Source organism: Sparus aurata, chromosome 13 (genome assembly GCF_900880675.1).
Source record: "Sparus aurata chromosome 13, fSpaAur1.1, whole genome shotgun sequence".
In the NCBI taxonomy this organism is placed as follows: Eukaryota; Metazoa; Chordata; class Actinopteri; order Spariformes; family Sparidae; genus Sparus; species Sparus aurata.
In genome coordinates, this window is record NC_044199.1 from 23,594,126 (window position 1) to 23,617,027 (window position 22,902).

The 22,902-nt window shown below is 42.6% G+C and overlaps 1 protein-coding gene across 1 annotated transcript in view; it reads right to left on the minus strand.

Moving 5' to 3' along the window:
• The window catches only part of LOC115594437 (vasodilator-stimulated phosphoprotein-like), a 30,837-nt gene extending 8,452 nt beyond the window's left edge, over positions 1–22,385 (minus strand). The window contains exons 1-10 of the mRNA XM_030438537.1: positions 22,174–22,385; positions 7,825–7,996; positions 7,061–7,241; positions 6,579–6,627; positions 5,842–6,145; positions 2,434–2,525; positions 2,296–2,344; positions 2,124–2,166; positions 1,006–1,048; positions 796–873 (exon numbers count right to left, since the gene is read on the minus strand). Of these exons, the coding sequence (XP_030294397.1) occupies positions 796–873; positions 1,006–1,048; positions 2,124–2,166; positions 2,296–2,344; positions 2,434–2,525; positions 5,842–6,145; positions 6,579–6,627; positions 7,061–7,241; positions 7,825–7,996; positions 22,174–22,178 (1,016 nt within the window). The 5' untranslated portion in view covers positions 22,179–22,385. The remainder of the gene's footprint in view (positions 1–795; positions 874–1,005; positions 1,049–2,123; positions 2,167–2,295; positions 2,345–2,433; positions 2,526–5,841; positions 6,146–6,578; positions 6,628–7,060; positions 7,242–7,824; positions 7,997–22,173) is intronic.
• Between the last annotated feature and the right edge of the window lie 517 nt (positions 22,386–22,902).

Sequence of the window (22,902 nt, forward strand, 5' to 3'; positions counted from 1 at the left end):
AATAGTCTATATCTTTTGTGTGTATGTGTGTGTGTGTGTGTAATATTTATGTTGTTTATATTCTTTCTACTGCTTTTTAATTGATGTTCTCTAATTTTGCCATCCCATTTTGCTGCTGGAATATTGCAAATTCCCCCGTTGTGGGACTAATGAAGGATTATCTTACCTTACCTTTATAGGTTATCCGACATCCAGACTGTACAGTAAAGTGAAAAGGGTTAAGTGAGTTTATTGTCGGGAAGGCGTGGAATATCTAATGTCTTCAGACTACATGCATACAGTTGCAGGGCATCATTATGGCAAGATGTTACATTGAAGTAGAAGACCAAAAGTCAACATAGCATGGGGCCCCCATTAGCTCAGTTGATAGAGCAAGCGTCCCGTGTAGAGAGGCTTTGTCCTTGCTGCGGCAGCCGTGGGGTAAAGTCCCGGGCCGGGACCCTTTGCTGCATGTCACCTCCCCTCTCTCTCACCCTGTTTCCTGTTAACTCTGAAGCTGTCCTATCAATAAAAGGCATACAATACAAAGGCCAAATAAAAAAAGAAAAAAGTCATCATAGCAGCTGACAAACAAGTTTAAGCCTCTTGCTATAATAATAGCCTCAAACAAAAAAACCCAAATGCTGAGTGCTTTATTTGTTGTAGTGGGTCATTTGCAAGCAGCACAACAGCAGTGATACCAGTGCAGAGCTAATTTCAATAGATCATAGCATTTGAAGCAGAGAGCACTGACAAGTAGTCTTTTTGGATGAGGAGAAACTTGGCAGCAGGTGAGAGCAGAGTGGAGATTGATACCTGGATCCAGAGGTGGTGCCGGAGTTAGAAGAGGGACTTTGGCTGTAGTCCCTTTGATTGTTGGTTAACGATTTAGGCCTGTTGCAAAAACATGCACATCCCTTACGATAGCTGTAGTATCAGTAATATTATGTGTCTAGACGAAAGTATGTAATAATCAATTATGTGGATTGTTACGACTTGTGAAGGCTCGATGGATCAGGCTCTTACGTTGGCATGGTGGCAGATTTTTCCTTGGTCTTTCCATCAATTTCTGTTGAAACACAGTATCATGTTATGTATTATTCAAGGGGAAACCTGGGCCCCGACATTTACATGTTTAGGTGCATACATATTTACCAAAAGTTTTGGAATCGGTCCAGTAGATCACCTCACCTGGCAGCCGCGACAGAGCTGCAATGGTTTCTACAGTACATAATCCTTTGGGGCCACCGAGTGTCAAATTTGGCGAGAGACCTTTTTGTTAAATAAGCTAATTTTGTAAGCACAATCATAACTTTCGTTCAAGAAGTCTCACTCCGAAATCTCACTTGAAATGTTGTTTCAGTTGTTGCCTCACACAAATTGTTAAAAATCAGTTATATAATCAGCCATGAATTGCCAATAAACATTTGCTGGCAGTTCTAAGTAAAATACAATACAACAATACAATAATTCTGACTCATGATTTCCTGTTCCTGCAACAACTCATCCTTGAGGCACTGCTGGGGTGATTTGCTGGACCAATTCCAAAACCTTAGTAAAGTATGTATTATTTATACACCAAAACATGTGAATATAGGGCCCAGGTATAATACCTGAATTTTCTGTCATTAAGACTCTTTATGTTGCTGTTTTGTAATCTGTTCTGTGACTTCATTGTAAACTAATCACATCACCGTGGTGAAGCAGAACCGCTTTCTCTGTTCTGACAGTCGTTTGTGACTAATGACTCAACCCATGGCTTACAGTAAATCAAACTCAAATCCAAAAGCAGACGCATGGACGCAGACAGAGGCAATGACCGGACAAGAAGTGCTGGGAACACACAGACTAAATACACAGACACTAACGACAAGACGAGGAACAGGTGAGGTGGACCAACAGGTGAGATAACGAGGGGAAGGCATGGATGAGAACACTGACAAACAGAGGGAGACAGAGGGAAGGACATAGGAGACACTTAAAGGACACATGAGGGCATGGAAAGTCAAAACATAAGACACAACAAGACATGATACAAAGACATGGAAATAAAATACAAGAAACCACAAGACAAAACCAGACACAAGAACATGACACAAAGAACATGAATCCAGAGTCATGACAGTGAAAGAGGCATTACTTACCTCTTGGTCCTGAAACTTTTGATATTGAGGAGTCAGTATCTTCCTGCCGTCATGTAAAGATATTTCACACTTATCAGTCACTCATATCTTAAATCCTACTGCTCATTCTCCAAAAGTTACAGAATAATGAAAGGAAATCAAGTTATCCTGAAGTCACTGACGGAACACTTACATTGCAAGATTCTACCTTTCTTGAGGTCGGATTGTCAGCAGCTTTCCTCCTATTTAAAATAGTTATGTTATAGACATTCCATTATATCAGATCATCAAATGCATATCTGTCTTGGATGTCTATGATGTAGTAACTTGCCTTCTAGCAAGGATGGCGCTCATTTCTCCCATTAGATTACCACCTCCACCTCCACTTGATGACTGTGCTGGGGCTGCTCCTTCTACCTCATCCTGGACATAGAAAAGCAGTCATTATGTTCAAAGGATACTCAGTGCTATATTATAAGCAACTAGACTTGTTTCAGTTTCTTGAAGACGTTTCACCTATCATCCAAGAGGCTTCTGCAGTTGGCTTCTTAGCCTGGATGACTGAGAACCTTCATCAACATGTTCAAATTAATTCAAATAATCAGCTTCTCACTCTGTAATTCACAAAATGATTTGTACCAAACTATATCTTAGCATAACATAGTCTGGGTGAGTGCTTGAATGTGATTGGCTGCAGCGTGTCAATTACCCTTTGTTATACAGACACTCTGGAATCAAGTAGTTCAAGTGAAACTGTCTGTTCACCCATCTAAATGAATGCACTATAGCCTGTATCTAAAATGATTGGCACTGGTGTTACACCTGTCAAATCAAATACAACAGGTGAGTATACATAAAAAAGGTATATAAATAAAAACAGATTCAAATGATCTAATTTAATTGCATACTTTTGTCTGTACTTGTTATATTCTGACCAGTTAGGAATCCAAACATAAAAAAAAAAAATCATCAAGAGCATAAATACTCTTTCTGTACCTGAAAATGACAATAAAGTTAGTCAGTCACAATGCTTTCTCTTTGACAGTTTCATTTAGTTGGGTCAGTGCTAGCTCACCGTATCAGGTTTGCATTACAAAACGCTTTCATTTGCAGAAAGAACTATTTGCATCTTGATAAACAGATTAGCTGTTATTTTTGGAGTACATTACTTTCACAAGTAACTGTATGGAAGAAAATGTTTGATTTGCACCGATCACAAACTACTGATAAGTTTACTCAGTGAGATGAAAGTTGTGTCACAGATGGCTTGAAAATTGTTTTTTCTTTCTTACTTTATCAACAGTGCTATGTTGTGGTTTCTTTCTTGTGATAAATGTACTTGTTGTAAGTCACTTTGGACAAAAGTGTCTGCTCAATGCCATAAATGTAAATGCAATGACTTCACAGTGAGTAATGAGATGGGCTGTTTTGTTAAGAGTGCATGAATATGTGACCATGTACAGACCAGCTAAAGACAATGGTAACACTGACAGAGTACGGTTAAGCTAGAGTAAATGCGGTTGTATTGTAACTATGCAGAGTTGATAACTGAATTGAAGCCAGCTGAATTGGAGATGATGTCTCTGTCTCTGTTTCTTGATCAATAACGGGTTGGATGAAACAGGTGAAGTATGTCCTTATTCAGAAAAAAAAGGTTGACATTATCTGCAGTTATCCTCCAGCAGCAGAGACAATGGCCGCGTTTCCCAGATTCGATCGTTCTTAAGGACTTAAGAAGGCTCTTAAGAAGGGTTCGGCTAAGAAGGAGCGCTAAGATACGGGTGTTTCCCAGACGCGTTCTTAACTGCCTTCTTAGGAGAACCTTAAGATCAAGCCAAAGAAGCTTCTTAAGAAGTTCTTAGTGGAAGCTGTCCAGCGCGGTGGTGCTGGAACTGAATCAATCGATGCCAGGCAAATCGATCACCCACCTTTTTATCAGCGCATAAGTCACACACAGCGCCCCGTGGTCCCCCCACACCGGTGCAATTAGGCCACGCATGTATCGCGCGTGTGTGTGTGTGTGTGTGGTGTGTGTGTGTGTGTGTGGGGGGGGGGGGGGGGGGGGGTGCGTGTGCCAACAGGTGTATCCAAGTAGTAATCAAGCCCATTAGCGCATATATAGCCCCGTGGAGCACCGGGTGGGACGACCCTCACTCCCGACGAGGAGAAAGTCCTCTCTATCTTCGGGAAGACGGCCTCTGAAGGCATTAGTGGGGGCATCGATGTTCAGGGGGACGAGGGGCTCTCAGAAAGTGAGGATGAAGAGGAGCCATCTGGGAGCGGAGCAGGGATGTGCATGCCCCCAGGAGAGATCGACCCCCACAACCGTGCCCTGTCCCTGTGCGCCAACCAGCAGGGCCCGGTGTCCGCATGCGGGGAGGCTTAACAGGGCGGCCCGCAATAACGACCTGCAGCGAGACGCTGGTGCGCCTGGAGAGGGAGAAGCTGGTGGTGCTGCGGGGGATAGAGGGCCAACTCGAACGACAAACTGCCCTGCAGGAAAAGATGGTCCGGATAAAGCAGGAGAGGTTGGAGCTGCACCGGAGACAGCTGGCGCTTGCCGAGGCACAGTTCAACCGTCCCTTCATCTCGGTTCCAATCATCCTTCCCCAGGATTCAGGTGCGGGGCATTTCTATTTTTTATCTGCATTACGCAATGTATCCCGTTCAATTTCATTAATCAATCTCCCTTCATTGCTCCTACCAAACTCTCCTCTGCCAGCCTTCTGCCCCACAGCTGAGTTGGCCCACATGAAGCTGTCGTGTGTGCCTCCTGGCCACCTGGCGATGATGTCAGTGATGAGGCCATTGTGGTCCACCACCACCTGGGTGTTGATGGCCGCGTAGTGCTTTCTGCCGATCGAGCACGGATCCACCAGGGAGGGATTGTGGATTGGAATGAGGGTGCCATCCACCACACCCTGGGGATCCCAGCCACTGCGTGGAACCCTTGGTGGACCTGGCGGACCTCATCCCGTGTGGAGGGCATCTTTATGTGTGTCCGGGCATGGCGCAGGAGAATCGGTGTCACAGCTGCCACACTCCGTGACACCGATGCCTTGCTGAGGCCGGTGCCGTCCCCCACCATCTCCAGGAAGCTCCCCACTGCGTAAAAATGCAGCACAGCCAGGAGCTGCACCTCCGGGCTGAGGGCAAAATTGCAGCGGGTTGCATTTGCGCACAAAGAACAGCTAGATACTTAACTGATTAATTAAAACTCCTGACTCGCCTACTGGATATTAGTATTTCATACTAATTGATGATCTGTGTTTTTCTACACATCAGAAGGTCACACACACTGTCCAGACTCAGACAATAAAATAATTTGTCATCAAGCAACTGCAACAATTCTTTAGATCATGTCAAAACTTTTTTTCTTTTAGAAACGAAAAGTTTAATTCTGTTTACTTTGTAGAGTTTATAACTATGTATTTTAGTTTTGCTGATTAAATGTGCCACAATATTTGTTACACTGACACTAATGCATGTGTAGAAATGTCTAAAATAATGGAAAACAGCCTCTCAAATCATAAAATCAGAGCATATGCATGCTGCGAAGCATAATATAGAGCCAAAGATGTGCATAATCAGGAATTAATGGCATCCACACCATTCTTGATAATGGACACCTCATCAGGCATTATCCTACTTGAACTAGCTCATACAGTAGAGCGAGTTTCCTTCAGGGTAATTGCATTTGTGGAGTACACAAAGGAGAAAACACCTATCTTTACCTCACCTTGACAGTCTTACGCAATTTGGTTCCCGCCAGAGCTGCAGCTAGATTACTTCCCCCTCCACCACCTCCACTTCCTCCAGCAGGTGGTGGGGGTGGTGCTGGTGGGACCATTCCCCCAGGAGGAGGTGGTGGAGGAGCAGGTGGGCATGCTCCAGAGGAAGGCGGTGGGCCTGGAGGTGGTGGGGGTGCTGGTGGAGCAGCAGTTGGGGTTGGGGAAGCAGGAGAGACAGATACAGCAGCAGGGGCCTGCTTCTCCCTTTCCAGGCGCTCCTTCTCCTGCTGCTCCTCTCTCTGACGCTCTAGTCTGTACAGAGATCAGCAGGCAATTCAAAGCTCAGAAATGCTCCACTTGTGGTGAAAACGCTACAGCTTTTAAATGATCTTTCCTATTCTTGTTTAGCTATTTCCACAGCTGGGTTAAATCTATGTCAGGAAGGAATGACTGATTGATTACGTATATATAACTTAAGCCATTTATAAAGCGAAACAGCCAAACATGGTCTAGCTTCTCAAATGTTAGGATTAGCTCGTAATCATTGCCTGCATATTTGCATCACATTGCTGAGTGGGAAAAAACAAGCAATCTGAGAATGTCAATGTGGGCCTTGGGAAATTTGGTATTTTTCAAATGTTTGGAAATTTTTATAAACAATTATTTGAGAAAATATAAACGAAGAAAGCAATCAATGATAAAAATAAACAGATTCTACATTAGTATCATTAAAACTGAACAGTACCTTTTCTGGTGTTCCAGCTCCTGTGCAGAGGGTTCATTCTGAGTTGGACCTGAGCAAAATAAATTCAATGTTGGGTGTAATTGGCAAGTGTGCTAAACTCAAAGGAAAGTTAAACACAAGCAAGATTGTAGCCCAGAAAAAATCCACCTAAAATATAGGCTCACATTGATTTAAAAAAAAAAAAGCAAAAAAAAAGAGTTACGAATAATCATCTGAAAGCATGTTTTATTTGAGATTTGTAAATATGTATTTTTTAACGATTCATATTTAATAACTTTGTTATGATTTTTCAGTAATTTTAATGACATTTTTTGTCATTTTTGACAGACGTTAGTCTGTTCACTTTAAAAAAAAACATGACCAGGCTTTGATTTTGATTTATGCACTTACAATGCTGGCTTTATAAAATTGACAGTATAAGCAACAGAAACTCTCACACTTCTGATCTTGATGTAATGTTCATTGTGCGTTTCTGTATTTACCTGTGCCTGACTGTCCATTGAGTACCTCAAATGCATGCATCATAGAGTTGGCAAAAAGAACAGCATCCTCTTTACTGCCAAAGTTCAACCCCCACACCTGCTTCGGATCCCGCCACTGGTGGAAGTTTGGTGTGGCTTGATTATATTTCATCCCTTTCAGAACAGGACAGTTGATCACCACCTGACATTAACAGGATGCAAGGGATAGCAACTTTATTGAGGATTTGAGACACTGTTTGTCAAAGCTTGTAATGTCATTAACACATATGTGATGCAATTAATGACAATGGCAGAGGTCACATGTGAGATCAGTCAAATTCAATTCAAATATCACTAGTGAATGTAAATTTGCTTGAATTGCATTTAACTGTTAGCGTTTGTAATATATGTTGTAAAATTCCTCAGTGAATGGTTGTTAAGCTGTTTGGGGAGGGAACTCAGTACTGCATCAGAGGTGAGTGATGAGTAATGTCTTAGGCCACCATCTCTGTTTAAAGACGGTCGTTCCAGTTTGACATAGATAGATTCCTTTACTCCTTTTCAAACCATCTATATTCCCTGGCCAAGATGTCTCTGATCTTTACTTTGAATCCCGCAGTTCAATAGTAAATTGTAATTTGATTTTGAGCTTTGACTTATGCAATATTATGCAACAGAAGTGAGTCTCTGCCTGTCAGAATTCAGCCTATTTAAAATCTATTTTATGAACTTTCAGAACATGTGAACATGATTGTTTGGCTCTGTTTATGTACACTTTCCTGTACCTGCTGGTCAGCCTGCAGTTTGCGGCCCACCACTCTGAAAGTGTTGGTCGTTGGGTTGTGATAGATTTGGACGCGGCTGAAGGATGGACTGTCAGACCCTGCCGGCACCCAACGCTTGTTGGTGTCATCATACAGCATGACGGTCGCCCTCACCTGGCATATACTGGACTCACTGTTGGATGGAAAGATTAAATGATATGAAGCAACAAAAGTAATAGGTGAGATGTAGTGTAGACATGGATACCTGGTTTTAAACAAGTAAACCATGAATATTCATATTAAGACCTGAAACAACAAAAACAAAAAACTCTGCAATGCATAGTTGTCATTTACACTGGGGATGATGAGGATGTCCCCACAACTTTTTAAAATGGCTGATTTTGTCCCTGGGACCTTCTAGAACCATAATTGAAACTAGAAAAATCGCTTTTCCTGCGAAAATACAGTGTGAATGCTGAAGGCTGAAGCGATTTCGGACATCTGCTGAACATACTGCCGAAAATGCATAAAACTATAAGAATGTTGAAAAAAAAGCAAAAAGCTGTAGATTAACAGGGCAAGAAGATGTTAAAATGGTGAAAGAAGGCTAAAAAGGTGAAAAGTTATAGGATGAAAGAGCTTGAATAGGTGAAAAAGGGATGAAAAGGATGAAAAGCTGTAGAGTAAGAGGGCTGGAAGAGGTTAAAAAGGTAAAAAAAAAATATGAAAATCTGTAGATTAAGAGGGCTGGAAGAGGTTAAAAAGGTGAAAAAAGGATGAAAAGCTGTAGAGTAAGAGGGCTGGAAGAGGTTAAAATGGTGAAAAAAGGCTAAAAAGGTGAAAAGTTAAAGGCTGAAAGTGCTTAAAATGGTCAAAAAAAGATGAGAAGCTGTAGAGAAAGAGGGCTGGAAGAGGTTAAAAAGGTGAAAAATGGATGAAAAGCTGTAGAGTAAGAGGGCTGGAAGAGGTTAAAAAGGTGAAAAAAGGATGAAAAGCTGTAGAGTAAGAGGGCTGGAAGAGGTTAAAATGGTGAAAAAAAGGCTAAAAAGGTGAAAAATTAAAGGCTGAAAGTGCTTAAAAAGGTGAAAAAAGGATGAAAAGATGTCGAGTAAGAGCGCTGAAAGAGCTTAAAAAGGATGAAAAGCTGTACAGTAAGAGGGCTGGAAGAGGTTAAAAAGTGAACAAAAATATGAAAATCTGTAGATTAAGTGGGCTGGAAGAGGTTAAAATTGTGAAAAAAGGATGAAAAGGATGAAGTATGAGTAAGAGCACTGAAAAATCTTAAAAAGGTGAAAAGGGATGAATAGCTGTAGAGTAAGAGGGCCGAAAAAGCTTAAAAAGGTGTAAAAGCATGAAAATGTAAAAAAGTCAAAGGGTGAAAGAGCTTAAAATCGCTGCACATACGCTGGAGGAGGATCAACAATGAAGAAAGCCAACAAGATTTCCTACATTTTGTATGTATACATTGTCTATGTGAATCAAAAGATTTGGGATCCAAATCCAGCTGAAGAGAATTCTTTCTCCAGTTTGGCCAGCTGCTCTACACTCTAGTGATGATGTCACACACTCTAGCTGACGCTATACACATGCATCCTTCACATACACACGCTGGAGAAGTAGGAGAGCCAGATGAAAATGTCCCCATAAGAATGAATGGAAAAGCGACTCCCAAACGCCTGCTATTTTTAAAAAGACTGTAATGGTTATCGCCCAAATATCTATACGGTGAGTGAGAGGAGACATGGCTGAACGCACTCATGTCGTTTTTATTTCTGTCGAGTGAGAATTGAGGGCAGAAAAGCGAGAGACAAATCAAGTACCGTCTGCTCTCGTCCAGAAATGTAGTCTCAAAATTAACATTACAGCTTATGGGGCAGCTGCTGGACTCCTTGTCGCTCTCGGGCTTCTAAATCCAAAACTGTAAGTCCTACATCTGAAATAAGACCATCAGCTGACACCCAACAATATTTCCTACATTTCTATGCATATATTGTCTATGTCAAGTTGAAGAGAATTTTTTTTCCCGTTTTTGGAGCTGCTCTACACTCTGGGGTGCGGCAGTTGATGATGTCACGCACTCTAGCTGACGCAATACACACCCATTATAAACTCAGAAGACGGGCTAAAAATCCTTAAAACTAAAACTGCGACCATTTCAAAACCGTACAAGATTTAAAAAAACTGAATACAGGTCCGATAGTTCAAGATCTTGTGACTGTTTTAAAGTTGGTGTCTCTAGCTCAAGGTATGAGGGAGAAGAAGAGGTTGAAAGTCGATGAGTTTTGAAGAGGATTTGAAGATTTTTCCATTTGCTGCATTGTTAGGGGGCCAAGCCCGAGGGGTCCTAGGACCAGCGGTGCTAGGAACCCTATTGTAATTGTTAAGATTTTTAGGGCCCGAGCAGGGAACCTGCGAGGTCCCTATTGTAATCGTGATGACTATTACGGGGGCCAAGCCCGAGGGGCCAAGTGAACGCGTATGCTTGCATACGTGTCCAGGACCTGCGGTGGTAGGAACCCTATTGTAATTGTAAAGATTTTTATTTTTATTTTTCTCCGGCTAAAAGTGGTTCTGCAGGCTAAACCGTACAAGGGAGAGCGGTGCAATTTGGAGGGTTGGTCCAGACTCCTGCAAATATCTCAGACACAAAAAACTACATATATCCGCCTGCAGGGGGCGCTATAACCTAGGTCAACACGTTTTTGCCTATAACTCCCAAACCGTATGTCGCACATTCAAAAACCTTGTATCCCCAGATTCCCTGAATGGAGCAGAATCACTTTGCGAGGGCCACGCCCACTTCCGGTTAGAAAGTTTCTTCGCAAAATCTAAAAAACTGGAAAACCTACTTTTTCGAACTCCTCCTTGGGATTTTGTCCGATCTGCATGAAACTTGCCACGTACACTCTTCAGCTGGATCTGATCTAAAGTTATCAAAATAATTTTGCTCTGTCAAAAAATGCGTTAATTATTCACGAACAAATTTCTGTAGCTAGCTATAAACATGAAAACTGTTATCTCGGTCAAACTAAATGCTATTAACGCCAAATTTGAGATCCTTGGTTGCCATGACACTGGGAAGGAATGAGCCGAATTTGGCGAATTTTGGCCACTAGGGGGCGCTAAAAATATGGGAAGTTTATATCTCTTGAAAGGCTACACCGATTTTTACTAAATTTGGTCGGTATAATGTAGGGCCAATCCTGAGGCCATATCTTGAAGGTGACTGGTCAATGTGGGCGTGGCTTATTACAAGATAAACAACAAACATTAACTTCAGCCAAACTATTATGCTGAGAGCTTTGACATTTATATGGTATGGATAGAATAGGACACAGTTCTTCCATACCAAAAATTGCACATGTACTCCAGTAGGTGGCGCTATAATGGGTGCAATTGCGTTTTTGCCTGTAACTTCCACATTTTAAATAACACATTCGCAAACCTTATATCCCTATGTTCCGTGAATAGAGCTGGGTTTTCTGACATAGGACACGCCCACTTCTGCTGCACATTACGTTCGCTAAAGTGCCACACATGCAAATCCTACTTTTTTGGACTCCTCCTTGGGATTTTGTCCCATCTGCGTGAAACTTAGCACGTACACTTTTCAGCTGGACCTGATCTAAAGTTATCAAGGAATTTTGCTCGATCAAAAAATGCGCAAATTATTAACAAACAAATTTCTGTAGCTAGCTATAAAAATTTTAACGTTTGATATGGGTGCTAAAATATGGGAAGTTTATATCTCTTGAGCGGCTACACCGAGTTTTATGAAATTTCGTCGGTATGATGTAGGGCCAATCCTGAGTCCATATCTTGAAGGTGGTCATGACTGGGCAATGTGGGCGTGGCTTATTACAACAAATCCAAATTGGCACACATTCAGTCTTTTGCACTTCCGGTGCACTTTCCAGTACACCAAATACCACGGCTCAGACGTTGGCCTGTGTCCTCACTTTTGCCCCAAGCCCGTCATCCTTTGGGGCCAACTTCCATGGGCTTGGCCCCCATTCATAACTGCTTGCAGTTCTAGTTACCATTTAAAAAAAACTAAAACTGAATTGCTGAAAAAGCTGAAGAGTTGAAAAGCTGAAAATCTATAGGCTGAAGGAGCTTAAAAAGCTGAACATTTTAATAGTTGAACGGTTTCTATTGCTGAACGTATAGCAGAATGAAATTTGAAAAATCCCCATAAGGATGAATGGGCAAAATTTTGCAGAAAAAGCTGAATATTTTGATGGTTGAATGGTTTCAATCGCTCATAATTTGTAGGAGGAGATAGTTGCCGAAAAAGGTACGGAAGAAGAATAAAATTGAATTCCAGAGGAACAATAGTGTGAATGCTGACTCAGCATTCACACTAATTACACTAGAACTGCAAGCAGTTATGAATGGGGGCCAAGCCCCCCCACGCACCGCACGGCCCGCGGAAGTTGGCCCCAAAGGATGACAGCCTTGGGGCAAAAGTGAGGACACAGGCCAATGTCTGAGCCGTGGTATTCGCTGTAAAGGGAAGTGCACCGGAAGTGCAAAAGGCTGAATGTGTGCCAATTTGGATTTGTTGTACTAAATCACGCCCACTTTGACCAATTGTTACCTAACGATATGGCTGGCCTCAGGAGTGACCCCACATCATACCGACCAAATTTCATAAAAATGGGTGTAGTCGTTAAAGAGATATAAATTCCCCATCTTTTTAGCGCCCCCTAGTGGCCAAAATTCGCCAAATTTGGCTCATCCCTTCCCAGTGTCATGGCAACCAAGGAATTCAAAGTTGGTGTTAATAGCATTTAGTTTAACCGAGATCACAAACAGTTTACATTTTTATAGCTAGCTACAGAAATTTGGTCGTTAATAATTTGCACATTTTTGGACCGAGCAAAATTCTTTTGATAACTTTAGATGAGGTCCAGCTGAACAGTGTACATGCCAAGTTTCACGCAGATGGGACAAAATCCCAAGGAGGACTTTGAATAAGTAGGTTTTGCATATGTGGCGATTTAGCGAAGGAAATTTGCAGCAGAAGTGGTCGTGTCCTATGTCAGAAAACCCAGCTGTGTTCAGGGAACATATGGATATAAGGTTTGCAAATTTGTTATTTGAAATGTGGAAGTTACAGGCAAAAATGCGATTGCATCCATTATAGCGCCACCTAGTGGAGTACATGTGCAATTTTTGGTATGGAAAAACTGTCACCTATTCTATGTCTACCATATAAATTTCAAAGCTCTCAGCATAATCGTTTGGCTGAAATTAATGTTTGTTGTTTATCTTGTAATAAGCCACGCCCACATCGACAAGTCATGACCACCTTCAAGATATGGCCTCAGGATTGGCCCTACATCATACCGACCAAATTTCGTAAAAATCAGTGTAGCTGTTCAGGAGATATAAACTTGCCATCTTTTTAGCGCCCCCTAGTGGCCAAAATTCGCCAAATTCGGCTGATCCTTCCCCAGTCTCATGGCAACCAAGGATCTCAAATTTGGTGTTAATAGCATTTAGTTTGACCGAGATATCAAACAGTTTCCATTTTTATAGCTAGCTACAGAAATTTGTTTGTTAATAATTTGCGTATTTTTTGACCGAGCAAAATTCTTTTGATAACTTTAGATCAGGTCCAGCTGAAGAGTGTACGTGGCAAGTTTCACGCAGAACGGACAAAATCCCAAGGAGGAGTTTGAAAAAGTAGGTTTTGCATATGTGGCGCTTTAGCGAACGAAATGTGCAGCTGAAGTGGGCGTGACCCATGTCAGAAAACCCAGCTCTATCCAGGGAAGATATGGATATAAGGTTTGCAAATGTGTTATTTATAATGTGGAAGGTACAGGCAAAAACGCGATTGCATCCATTATAGCGCCACCTAGTGGAATACATGTGCAGTTTTTGGTATGGAAGAACTGTGTCCTATTCTATATGTACCATACAAATGTCAAAGCTCTCAGCATGATAGTTTGGCTGAAATTAATGTTTGTTGTTTATCTTTTAATAAGCCACGCCCACATTGACCAGTCATGACCACCTTGAAGATATGGCCTCAGGATTAGCCCTACATCATGTCGACCAAATTTCGTAGAAATCGGTATAGCCGTTCAAGAGATATAAACTTCCCATATTTTTAGCGCCCCCTAGTGGCTAAATTTCGTAAAATTCGGCTCATCCCTTCTCAATGTCATGGCAACCAAGCATCTCAAATTTGGCGTTAATCGCATTTAGTTTGACCGAGATATCAAACAGTTTGCAGTTTTATAGCTAGCTACAGAAATGTGTTTGTTAATAATCTATGCATTTTTTGACCGATCAAAAATTTTTGAGTTACTTTTGATAACTTTAGATCAGGTCCACCTGAAGAGTGTATGTGCCAAGTTTCACGCAGATCGGACAAAATCCCAAGGAGGAGTTCTAAAAAGTAGGTTTTCCAGTTTTTGCGATTTAGTGAAAAAACTTTCTAACTGGAAGTGGGCGTGGCCAATAGCAAAGTGATTCAGCTCTATTCAGGAAATCTGGGTATACAAGGTTTTTGAATATGCAACATATGGTGTGGGAGTTATAGGCAAAAAAGCGTTGGCCTAGGTTATAGCGCCCCCTGCAGGCGGATATATGTAGTTTTTTGTGTCTGAGATATTCGCAGGAGTCTGGACCAACCCTCCAAATTGCACCACCCTCCCTTGCACGGTTTAGCCTGCAGCACCACTTTTAGCAGGAGAAAAATAAAAATAAAAATCTTTACAATTACAATAGGGTTCCTAGCACGGCTGGTCCTAGGAAATGCGTATGCTTGCATACGCGTTCCCTCGGCCCCTCGGGCTTGGCCCCCTAAAAATCTTTACAATTACAATAGGGTTCCTAGCACCGCTGGTCCTAGTTTACACGTTCCCTCGGCCCCTCGGGCTTGCTCCCCTAATTAAAGCTGCAAGCAGCGATGAACGGGCCCATACTCCATACATGTTGGGCTTCAGCGTCGTCGGAGGGCACGCTCACCTGTTATTTGTATGTCATGTTTTAGTGTATTAAATGTAGAAAATAAGCACTAAACATCATGTAAATCGGATTATGTTTGTCTGTCTTCCTGTGTCCAGTGGGTGGCACTATGGATATAACACAGTATTGATGCATAGATGTATTCAGGGCGACACCCTCTACAAGTGTGAGCAATGTGTTGTAGATGGCAATCGAAGTTGTAAGGACTTCCTGCTTTATGGCGAAGCACCGAAAATAGGCTGCACCGTAACTCCCACCAGGTACAACGGAGGTGAAAGATTTTGATAACTTTTCATGTTCAAGGTCTGAGGCTGATACTGACTGAATGTGAAGTCTATGGTGTTAAATCTGTAGGGGGAGTTTGTTAAAGTACGAAGCATGGAAATGGGTCAAAATTGCAGCAAAAATCAAACCAGCCCACTTTCTGTTGGACTGATGGTTTGGGTCAAGAGACGTTTTTTGTATGCCTAGTCCACCCACACCCACACCCAATCATGTTGAATTATTATTTGGGGTATGTTCAAGCCTCCAAAACTAGGCTTGAAGTTCAGAATAAAAAGAAAAATAATCCTAACGGATTCAATAGGCCCTAATTAGAGCAATTTGCACTTTATTAGCACTTGACTGGCTGCTGCTGGTTCTGGTGTGAAATTATGACAGAATTTCAACCAGGAAGGCTTATATGCAGTGTTGGGCACGTTACTTAAAAAAAAAAAAAAGAAAAAAAAGTTATTAGTTATAGTTACTAGTTACTTCTCCCAAAAAGTGACTGAGTTAGTAACGGAATTACTCCACTATAAAAGTAATTAGTTACCAGGAAAAGTAACTATTGCGTGACTTTTATTTCTTCACCCTTTTGAGCACGGCAGTCATTTTAGCGTACTTGGCATCTACATATGTATTTAGAAAATGTATTTCTGCATGGCGGAACAGCACCTGCCTTTCCCGATATTTTACCAATGAGTGCTCTGAAAGAGTCTGAGTCAGCTGTTGATATCGGGAGCAGGTTCTCAACAACATACCTGTCTATCATTGCCAGTGTTGGGAAAGTTCACTTTCTACACGGACTAGTTCAAAGTTCAGTTCACAAATTTTAAAATGAACTAGTTCAGTTCATAGTTCATAATTCAAAATTTTGAACTAAGTTCACAGTTCCAAAAATGAACTAGTTCATAGTTCTTTTTTTTTTTCCAATGTTGATGCGAGCTACCTGCACCTGCACTGCTGTGTGAACTTGCACTGCTGCCCGGAACCAGGCCTGAGGTCCCGAAGGAGCGGAGGTAGAGACGCCGGGGGTGCAGAGCCGGAGTGAAACTGAGGGTGAAGAAGAGGAGACACAGACCGGCTGTACCAGCGATCGTCATGGGGAATGTGAGGTCTCTGGGGAACAAGACTGACGAGCTCGCCGCGCTGATAAAGTCTCAGAGGGAATATCGTGAGTGCAGTGTGTTGTGTTTCACGGAGACATGGCTCCACTCACACATCCCGGACCACAGCGTGGCGGTACCCTGGCTTCAGCACTGTTCGGGCGGACAGGGACGTGACAAGCAGCGGAAAGAAGAAAGGAGGAGGGATTACACTGTGAGTGAGAGGTGGTGTAATCCCGGACATGTTCATGTGAAGGAACTTCTCTGTACCCCGGACATTGAACTGCTGACTGTGGGGATGCGGCCTTATTATTTGCCCCGGGAATTCGCGTCCGCCATCATCATCGGTGTGTACGTTCCTCCTTCAGCTGATGCAGCGGTGGCCTGTGACGTCATCCACTCCGCTGTTGCCCAGATACAGACGCAGCATCCTAATGCATTTATTGTCATCACTGGGGATTTTAATCACGTCTCACTGGACAAAACCCTCCCAACATTTCACCAGTATGTTGACTGCCCCACCAGAGAGTGTAACACACTGGATCTTTTATATGCAAATGCTAAGGATGCATACAGTCCCACAGCCCTCCCCCCGCTTGGAAGATCTGACCACAACCTGGTCCTGCTGACCCCTAAGTATATCCCTCTTGTTCAGCGGCAGCCTGTCCACACTAGGAGCGTGAGGAGGTGGACTCAGGAGGCTGCTGATGCACTACAGGACTGCTTTGAGTCGACAGACTGGGATGCACTCGTTGAGCCACATGGAGAGGATATCGACAGCATGACCGACTGCATCACAGAATACATCAGGTTCTGTGAACACACCACCATGCCGACCCGGACTGTACGCTGCTTCCCTAATAATAAGCCGTGGATCACCAATGACCTGAAAGCCCTTCTTAACAATAAGAAGAGGGTGTTCAGGTCTGGAGACAGGGAAGAACTGAGGAGAATGCAGCATGAACTCAGGGATATGCTGAGGGCCTGTAAAGACGCCTACAGGAGGAAGCTGGAGGCCAAACTTCAGCAGAACAATGTGAGGGATGTGTGGACTGGTATGAAGCAGATCACTGGGTGTAAGGTGAGCGGCAGACAGTCATCGGGCAGCTTGGAGAGGGCAAACGAGCTGAGCAGATTCTTCAATAAGTTCAGCTCACAGCCTTCTGTCGTCTCCCCGACACCTCCAGACCCCCACACACCCTCACTGCCCCAAATGCTTCCTCCCCTCCCCCCTCACTCCCCTGATGTGAGCTCTCCTGTGCAGCACCTCTCCTCCTCCTCCTCTTCCTCTTCCTCCTCCACCTCCTCCTTCTCCTCCTCTTCCACCTTCACCTCCTCCTCCACCTCCTCGTCCTCCACTGAAGACATCAGCAACCAACCTGAGGCCGCAGTTGAAAGCTTTGCTAGACCCTCTGCAATTTGCCTACCAGCCCCACTTGGGAGTTGATGACACTGTCATCTACCTGCTGCAAGGAGCCCATTCACACCTGGATGGTGGAGGAGGCACTGTGAGAATCACATTCTTTGATTTCTCTTGTGCTTTTAACATGTAGACGACAAAATCAGTGCGTTTACATGCACAGTTTAGTCGGATTACAGCCATAGTTCGACTATGCTACTCAACCAGACAACTGCAATTATCCGAGTATACATGCCAGTGAGAAAATCGGATTATTGGGCCGGAGCATGTCATACCCCGGTACACTAGGTGGCGCTGTACCCATTTCAACTAGTGTTAACAGAGCCACCTCTGGCTGACCTCTTTACGTCACCAGCTGCCTCGGCATTCGAGAAAGATGGCGTACGAAGAGCAAGACGAAGCTACATCTTTGTACATTTCGTATATGGTGTACATGATAATTACACAAACTAGATGCACAATGGCACCCTTTCTTGCGGTGATTTTGGAGGAAAGACGCCGCCGCCGCAATCCGTCTACTTCCAGCTCACGGCCCCGGGGAAAAAATCTCACGCCTGCGCAGAACGCAAAATCCGATCCAATCCGCTGGAACGTATACATGCAGGAGTAATGCGACTATCAATCAAATAACCTGGGTGCTTTAATTCGACTATGAGAAATACGATCTGGTCCGATTTTAGTCAGACTAAGGTGTATACATGCATCTTAAAAATCCAATCATAGTCTGACTAACACAGTAATTCGGTTTTCTTGAGTGTCATGTAAACGCACTGACTGATCTCCTGGATTACTGACTATCTGACAGGCAGGCCACAGTTTGTCCGTATGGGCAATGCTCTGTCTGATGCGGTGGTCAGTGATACAGGAGCTCCACAGGGGACTGTACTGTCTCCTTTCCTGTTCACCTTATACACCACTGACTTTAAGTACAACACCGGGTTGTGTCACCTGCAGAAGTTTTCTGACGACTCGGCTGTTGTTGGGTGTATAAGTGAGGGACAGGAGGAGGAATACAGGGCACTGGTGGACAACTTTGTGGAGTGGACTCGACAGAATCACCTGCGGCTGAACATCAGCAAGACCAGAGAGATGGTGATAGATTTCAGGAAGAAAAGGAAGACGGCTTTCCAACCACTGCGCATTCTGGGAAAGAATCTGGAGGCGGTGGAGGATTACAAGTACCTGGGTGTTACCATCAACCACAGACTGGACTGGAGATCTAACACTGAAGCTGTTTACAAGAAGGGGATGAGCAGACTTTACTTGCTGAGGAAGCTGAGATCCTTCAACGTGTGCAGCAAGATGTTGGAGATCTTTTATCAGTCTGTGGTGGCCAGTGTACTTTTCTATGCTGTAGTTCATTGGGGAAGCAGCATTGGAGCCAGCGACACCAACAGACTCAACAAACTGATCAGGAAGGCTGGCTCTGTGATTGGCTGCAAACAGGACACTCTGGAGGCTGTGGTGGAGAGGAGGACACTGAAAAAACTGTTATCCATCATGGATAATCCTCTCCACCCTCTCCAACTCGGAGCACCTTCTCTGGAAGGCTGCTTCAGCTTCGCTGTTGTAGCAATAGATACAGGAAATCTTTCCTGCCACAAGCCATCACTTTATACAATAACTCTCTCACCTTTGCCTGACAGAGAACTCTGGTCTCTCTACTGTTAGTATATATTATTATTGTTTATAATATATTTTGCATATTTTGTTTTGTTGTATATATTGTTATTGTTTATTGTTTATAGCACACTGTGCAGGGGCGGCTGTGGCTCAGTGGGTAGAGCTGAGGACTAGTGACCAGAAGGTCACTGGTTCAAATCCCTGGCTCCCCTGGGCGGGACTGAGCTACAAGCCGAAGCATCCTTGAGCAAGATGCTGAACCCCAACACTGCTCCTGATGTGCAGTTGGCACCTTCGTGGCAGCCACTGCCATCAGTAAGGGCCCTGCGATGAGCTGGCGTCTCATCCAGGGAGCACCCTGGCCTTCGCCCATAGAGCCACTGGATTTGGCCCCAGTATCCCCGCTCCACCTTGAAAAGGTGGTATAAAAGCGGTAACATCACCTGCGACCCGCATGGATAAAGCGGAAGAAAAACGAACGAGCACACTGTGCATTGTATACATACACTATGTATATATTGCCTTCTATTTATTTTATGTACAAAGTGTTGATTTGCGGACCCACTACTGCTGTAACAAAATAATTTCCCTGTCTGGGATCATTAAAGTAATTCTATCTATCTATCTATCTATCTATCTATCTATCTATCTATCTATCTATCTAAAACCTTCACGGTGTGTTTTAGCCGGTTTTCGCCTGGAGGGCTCGATGGAAATCTGGCACTGTCTTGAACGAAGTTAAACTGTGAGAACGCGCCGTTCACAAACGCCAGAATGAACGTGTTCACAATAACGTTCATCAGGCAGAATACAGTACGTTCAGTTCACGTTCGCCCAAAATATGAACGAGTTCATGAACGATCGTTCATTGAACGCGTTCAGGCACAACACTGATTATTGCATTCAGTTCAGTCTGTGTCACAAGCTTTTGTGAAGCTGTTAGCGGAGCTCACGTTAGCCACACCTGGCCTGCCTTCATCATCAACAGCGTCAGCAACGGAGTTTTTGGCCAGTGTTAGTTTTGTAGAAGCGTGTGCCACTGAGAGATGCTTTATTAGATCAGAGTTGCTTACAACGGACGTGGATGAAGGAGATTAAAGTAATGTCTGTACTTCCACTTTGAAAACGTTAACTTTCCCTCTGGACTCGCCATTGCTGCAGTTCACCTCTGCTAGTTTGTGTGTGTGAGGCTGCTGTGTGCGTGTGTGGCTTGTGTGTAAACCGAACATTGCCACTGATTGGCTTAAGAACTCTCACTCAACGTTAGAGAGCCAATTATCATCACTTATGTGGTTGTCTCGCCCCTCCCTCCTCCCTCACCGGAGAGAAAAAAAAAAACAGCTCTGCAACTTTGGTGGCTGAGAGCCAAGTCGGATGACAACAGCTTCAATGATCAGCTTTAGTTTGTAACGCGCCACATTTAATAGTCGGTAACGGTAACAGCTTGGTAAAGATGGAAATAGTAATTAGTTAGATTACCCGTTAGTGGAAAAAAGTAACGCCGTTTATTCTAACGCCGTTATTCCCAACACTGCTAATATGGAAAAGGCTTAGCAAAAAAAACATGTGCTGGAAAAGTGTTACTGTTGAGTAGATAATTACGTGGTCAATATATAATGTAAAACAAAGTAAGATAGTGACTTACAGTACATAGCTACTTGTTAAAGTAATTTAATGTCTCTCCTACAACTGCTTAGGCTAGCAAGTTGATCTTTTAATTTTAGATGATCTGGAAAATTAACACAAAGAAAAGTCCAAACCAAGTGTGAATCACACCATTTTTGCTTTTTTTGGTGTACAGCATGCTACATGCGGCACAGAGTATCACAAAGTGTTAAGTACCCACTTCTGGCACTGAATGTGTAGTTAGATGTTATGTATTTGTTCGTGAACCAAGTAATTCCTGATATAGTAATTGACAATTTGAGACTGTTGTCTTCAGACAAAGTTAATGTACGACTGCTTGTGTTTAGATAACACCTACATTTGTTAACTTTCCATGGGTATGGTGCACATTTTGAAAAAATGTCAAAAGATCAAGAGCCCCACTCAACACTAAGTGTTTTGAAATGATAATAATTTCACAACTGGATATAGATTCCTACTAGTCATAGAACGGACATGGTGTATCAGAGGCGGGGGAAGTATCCAGATCCTTTACTTATATAAAAGCAGTGATAACAAAATGCAAGAATACTCCATCACAAGTCCTACATTCCAAATGAAGTCAAAGTAAGGTTTTATCTGTATCAAATGTCAAAGCACAGTTATTCTAATTGTACGTAAGTAGAGAATGTAAGTAATATCAGTTACAGTTACATTCAACCACTTCAAAATAACTAGACCAAGGCGAATTATTGCATATCTTTTTGTGGATTATATCTTAATATTTTTATTATGTTTTTTTTTCCTGCAAAAGTAAGAAAAGGAAAATAAAGGTACATTTGCAACAGTAATGTGTTTATTTCTATATACTCTATATGGCATTGTGACAATGAATTATTATCAGTCTGCTTATTGCAAAGTCTGTAGCGTGTGGGAAATCTTCATTTCCTGCCAAAAAGGTTTCAATGTTTTGACCACTTCCTGTGCTCAGTGCAATGCTGCCTAATATGGACTGTCTTCTGACACCTGCTAGTAAAATATAAACCTCTAAAAAGCGTTAGCCCTCAAATTCTTTATCAAGGATTTAAAAATCATGCAAATACACAGCAAACCGAATACAGCTCTGATATTTTCATTCCATATGTGACAAGTGAAAAAAGGAACCCTGTCTATTAACTCTGTATGCTTGCATACAGCAGGAAATATTGCCAGAACTAAAGAGTTGTTAGGCAACGTCAAGTGTAGAGCTGATACAAAGCAGCACTGTTGTGCATTTAACAAGAAAGTTCTTTATGCATAACACATTACAAATGTGGGAGAAAAAAAACAGTTATGAGTTTACTTCACCGCTGTTTTTAAAAAATTACTCACCTCATATTCAGCTGAAGTCAGAATCCAAAGTTTCACTTGCTTTTAAACAAACTGCTGCTACCCATCAATCTAAATGACTTCCTCTTTCCTCTCACTAGTGTATATTTGTTGTCTATTCAACCAAACCTGCTGTCATTCTTGTCAAAACACCTCGGACACTCTCTCCCATGATACTGTTTAACAGCAACCACTTGCACTTCTGTCTTTGTGTTCTCATTTCCTAGATACGTTTTTTTTCTCTCTTCCTGTTCTCGTCTCCTCCACTTGCTCTTTTTGATTTAATCTTCACACCTCTGGCTTTTCTTTCTCTGATTTCTGTCGAGGTAGTTTTAAGTACTTCTTCAGATAAAGGAATTTAAAGCAGATAGTGCAGTGTTCTCTGCTTCAAGAACAACAGCAAGTGTTCATAACAAAAGTGTTTGCAAGTAGTTCTTACTGTTCTGTAATATACTGTACTATATTTATCTACTTGTTAGTTTCATTACCCAACAACAGTAATAATAAAGTCATATTTAACTCTGAATGTGTTAAATGGACTAAATCAGGATTAATAATAGTAGAATTGGACATAGAGGAGGAGATGAAGGGTAATGGAAGCCACATCTAAACGTGCTGAGTCATCCCCAAAAGAGGAAACTGCAAAACAGTTTAAAAAGTTCATCATGATTGATTGATGAATGGAGCAAATATATTCAGTCATTAAATCTTTGGATATTCAAAGTGAAATCA